At 35.5% G+C, this 5000-nt stretch overlaps 1 protein-coding gene across 1 annotated transcript; it reads left to right on the top strand.

Annotated features, from left to right (window-relative positions):
• The first annotated feature begins 175 nt into the window (after nt 1–175).
• On the top strand, nt 176–1801 carry LOC149483632 (AN1-type zinc finger protein 1-like). Its single transcript, XM_089702990.1, has 3 exons — nt 176–561; nt 925–1027; nt 1260–1801. Exons 1-3 carry the CDS (start codon nt 281–283, stop codon nt 1779–1781), a joined length of 906 nt encoding a protein of 301 aa, XP_089559116.1. The 5' UTR covers nt 176–280; the 3' UTR covers nt 1782–1801.
• Nucleotides 1802–5000: the final 3199 nt, after the last annotated feature.

Genomic DNA, 5000 nt, shown 5'->3' with positions numbered 1-5000 from the left:
AGCGAACAGCGAACAGTAATATTATTATATTCAAAATGGGAAAAATAAACCCATAGCTATTTTATGTGTATAGAACACATTTACGTGAACGCATCTCGAACATGAAAAAGCTGACAAAAAAAATATGTCAAATTTACAATAACATGATTGTGTCACTTTTGAGTTTTGACAACAACACAGATGATCACGCGAATTTAAAATAAACAAAATATTACATATTGCAATATCTATTTGTTTGGATATCATAAATACAATATTTTGACTATTACCATACTACAAAATGGAATTCCCTGATCTCGGTGAACACTGCCAGTATAAGGATTGCAACCAGACTGATTTTCTACCTCTTCAGTGTAAATGTGGAAAGATATTTTGTAGAATACACTTCAACGACTATTGTCTTTCGGGCCTGTGTGAATTGGCGCCAAAACCACGGGATATAGTGCCTAGTAATGATGAAATATACAGATGTTCAGAGAAAGGATGCAGGAAGGGTAACCTTCATGAGATGCTGTGTACTAAGTGTAATAAAAATTATTGTATAGAGCACAGGTTTCATCCGTAAGTTAATAGCGTCTAATTAATAAATTGCACACATTTAAAGTCTAAACCAAATAACTTATAAGTATGCATGAGTTATTTCAGTATGATTTAATTTAAAAAATTGAGAGACTGGAGAGTTCTATTTCCCTGCAAATGTTTTAGAGTTGAAGATAAACACTTTTTCTTTATTCCTAGATCAAATATTTTATTCCATTAACTGTGACTATTCAGTAAAATTTGTACTAAACAAATATTTTCCATTATACATGCAGATATCTAAGATGATGTTTAATCTTATCCAGACAAGCCACTGTAGTCAATATTTAGTCAGTAAGACCAATTTATTGAAAAATCAAAAATGTAAATGTTTATTACTTCTAGGTCATGTCCAGAAATAGATGATGAAACAATGGCATTCAAAATTGAACAACTTGAAGCACCTAGACGTCAGTTTCATGAAGCCAATAAGCATTTACAAGAAAAGGTAAAATAATACATATTATAATTTTTATCTGAGTATGACAAGAATTTTTAAATGAGTTAATTTTTATTTTTATATATTATAAATGTAGTGTTAAATATTAATGGTTGTAAGTTTTTCATATATCATATTTGGGTAATATAAAAATTAATTTGAGAATAAAATAATTATTTGGATTTTCCTTTGAAATAATTTTAAAAACAAATCTTTATTAATGTAATTCCTAACATTGCAGATAACAGAAAACATAAGAAAAGCATTGCAATCAACAGCAAAAGTGAAGACAGCGTCAAAAATACATCTAATGAGAATAAAACAAAAAGCTGTAGGACCAAAAAGTGTATCACCATCAGATAGGACTTATTTTGCTATCAAAAAACCAGCAAATACTGATCCAAAAGATGTTAAAATTGTACATGAACTAGAAAATATTACGCAATTAGAAACTGTTACTTTAGATCCAGATTTAAAAGGCACAGTACCAGTATTTATAAGTTCTAAATGGAGCCTAGGAAGAGCTATAGACAGTATATGTGATTCGTGTGATATAAAAAACGAGAATAACAAAATTGGTTCAACGAAACTCAGATTGTTTCGGCAACTCGACGGTTATTGTATAAGTCCAGGACAAATGGATGTGGGTATCCAGGAATTGATGGAAAAAGAGATTTTATTGGAAGGTGATAAATTAGTTATGGAATATGTTAGCACAGATGTGTTGAATAGTGTTAATGACGGACAATTGTTTTTATGTTAAGGAAATAAATTTGTAAATGTTTTAAACATTAATTGTTTTATTTTATACTAGCTGCCGCTCGCGGCTTCGCCCGCGTGGTGTTTTGATAAAAGGTAGCCTATGTTCTTTCTCAGGGTCTAAAGATTGTCTGTGCCAAATTTTATCAAAATGGTTGAGAGGTTTAAGTGGGAAAGCGTAACAGACAGGCAGAGTTACTTTCGCATTTATAATATTAGTAGGGACTAACTCATTATTTTATCTTTATTAAATCAAATCGACTGTTGAACTACCTGTACTGTGTTTTGAATTAATTTCGATTTATATACCTACTATGTGTAATATGGAATCTTGGATAGGGATGAATTTATGATTTTTTTCTAAGTCTTAATATTTCCATCATTCCATGAATTTAAATTATAATTTGAATAAATACTTTGTTATACATTCCTACTATCATAATATTCCATTTAACTGAATTGCTTACACCTGATTCGATTGCGAACAGCAAACAGCAAATTCAAATTCAAATTCAAATTCAAATCCAAATTCAAATTCAAATTCAAATTCAAATTCAAATTCAAATTCCAATTCGAACACGAACACGAACACGAACACGAACAGCGAACAGCGAACAGCGAACAGCGAACAGCGAACAGCGAACAGCGAACAGCGAACAGCGAACAGCGAACAGCGAACAGCGAACAGCGAACAGCGAACAGCGAACAGCGAACAGCGAACAGCGTACAGCGAACAGCGTACAGCGAACAGCGAACAGCGAACAGCGAACAGCGAACAGCGAACAGCGAACAGCGAACAGCGAACAGCGAACATCGAACAGCGAACAGCGAACAGCGAACAGCGAACGGCGAACACCGAACACCGAACACCGAACACCGAACACCGAACACGAACACGAACACGAACACGAACACAAACACAAACACAAACACAAACTCTCAAAATCAAATTCAAATTCAAATTCAAATTGTAATTCAAATTCAAATTCAAATTCAAATTCAAATTTTTATTCAAATTCAAATTCAAATTTTTATTCAAATTCAAATTCATATTTAAATTCAAATTCAAATTCAAACACGAACACGAACACGAACACGAACACAAACACGACAACGAACACGAACAGCGAACAGCGAACAGCGAACAGCGAACAGCGAACAGCGAACAGCGAACAGCGAACAGCGAACAGCGAACAGCGAACAGCGAACAGCGAACAGCGAACAGCGAACAGCGAACAGCGAACACCGAACACCGAACACCGAACACCGAACACCGAACACCGAACACCGAACACGAACACGAACACAAACACAAACACAAACACAAACTCTCAAAATCAAATTCAAATTCAAATTCAAATTGTAATTCAAATTCAAATTCAAATTTTTATTCAAATTCAAATTCATATTAAAATTCAAATTCAAATTCAAACACGAACACGAACACGAACACGAACACAAACACGACAACGAACACGAACAGCGAACAGCGAACAGCGAACAGCGAACAGCGAACAGCGAACAGCGAACAGCGAACAGCGAACAGCGAACAGCGAACAGCGAACAGCGAACAGCGAACAGCGAAAATCGAACAGCGAACAGCGAACAGCGAACAGCGAACAGCGAACAGCGAACACCGAACACCGAACACCGAACACCGAACACCGAACACCGAACACGAACACGAACACGAACACAAACACAAACACAAACAAACTCTCAAAATCAAATTCAAATTCAAATTCAAATTGTAATTCAAATTCAAATTCAAATTCAAATTCAAATTTTTATTCAAATTCAAATTCAAATTTTTATTCAAATTCAAATTCATATTAAAATTCAAATTCAAATTCAAACACGAACACGAACACGAACACGAACACGAACACAAACACGACAACGAACACGAACAGCGAACAGCGAACAGCGAACAGCGAACAGCGAACAGCGAACAGCGAACAGCGAACAGCGAACAGCGAACAGCGAACAGCGAACAGCGAACAGCGAACACCGAACACCGAACACCGAACACCGAACACGAACACGAACACAAACACAAACACAAACACAAACTCTCAAAATCAAATTCAAATTCAAATTGTAATTCAAATTCAAATTCAAATTCAAATTCAAATTCAAATTCAAATTCAAATTCAAATTCAAATTCAAATTCAAATTCAAATTCAAATTCAAATTCAAATTCAAATTCAAATTCAAATTCAAATTCAAATTCAAATTCAAATTCAAATTCAAATTCAAATTCAAATTCAAATTCAAATTCAAATTCAAATTGATATAGAACATATATTCAAATTCAAATTCAAAATCAAATTCAAGTAGATATAGAACAGCAAACAGCGAACAGCGAACAGCGAACAGCGAACAGCGAACAGCGAACAGCGAACACGAACAGCGAACAGCGAACAGCGAACAGCGAACAGCGAACAGCGAACAGCGAACAGCGAACAGCGAACAGCGAACAGCGAACAGCGAACAGCGAACAGCGAACAGCGAACAGCGAACAGCGAACAGCGAACAGCGAACAGCGAACAGCGAACAGCGAACAGCGAACAGCGAACAGCGAACAGCGAACAGCGAACAGCGAACAGCGAACAGCGAACAGCGAACAGCGAACAGCGAACAGCGAACAGCGAACAGCGAACAGCGAACAGCGAACAGCGAACAGCGAACAGCGAACAGCGAACAGCGAACAGCGAACAGCGAACACCGAACAGCGAACACCGAACACCGAACACCGAACACCGAACACCGAACACCGAACACCGAACACCGAACACCGAACACCGAACACCGAACACCGAACACCGAACACCGAACACCGAACACCGAATACGAACACGAACACGAACACGAACAAGAACACAAACACAAACTCAAAATCAAATTCAAATTCAAATTCAAATTGTAATTCAAATTCAAATTCAAATTTTTATTCAAATTCAAATTCAAAATTAAATTTAAATTCAAATTCAAATTCATATTCAAATTCAAATTCAAATTCAAATTCCAAGAACACGAACACGAACACGAACACGAACAGCGAACAGCGAACAGCAAATTCAAATTCAAATTCAAATTCAAATTCAAATTCAAATTCAAATTCAAATTCAAATTCAAATTCAAATTCAAATTCAAATTCAAATTCAAATTCAAATTCAAATTCAAATTCAAATTCAAATTCAAATTCAAATTCAAATTCAAA

The sequence above is a fragment of the Colias philodice genome, chromosome 13 (genome assembly GCF_061535455.1).
Source record: "Colias philodice isolate Cphi_HAF_F1 chromosome 13, ilColPhil1 Martin Lab GWU primary, whole genome shotgun sequence".
Classification (NCBI taxonomy): Eukaryota; Metazoa; Arthropoda; class Insecta; order Lepidoptera; family Pieridae; genus Colias; species Colias philodice.
Note: the sequence above shows the minus strand (reverse complement) of the source record. Positions and strands in the feature narration are given on the sequence as shown.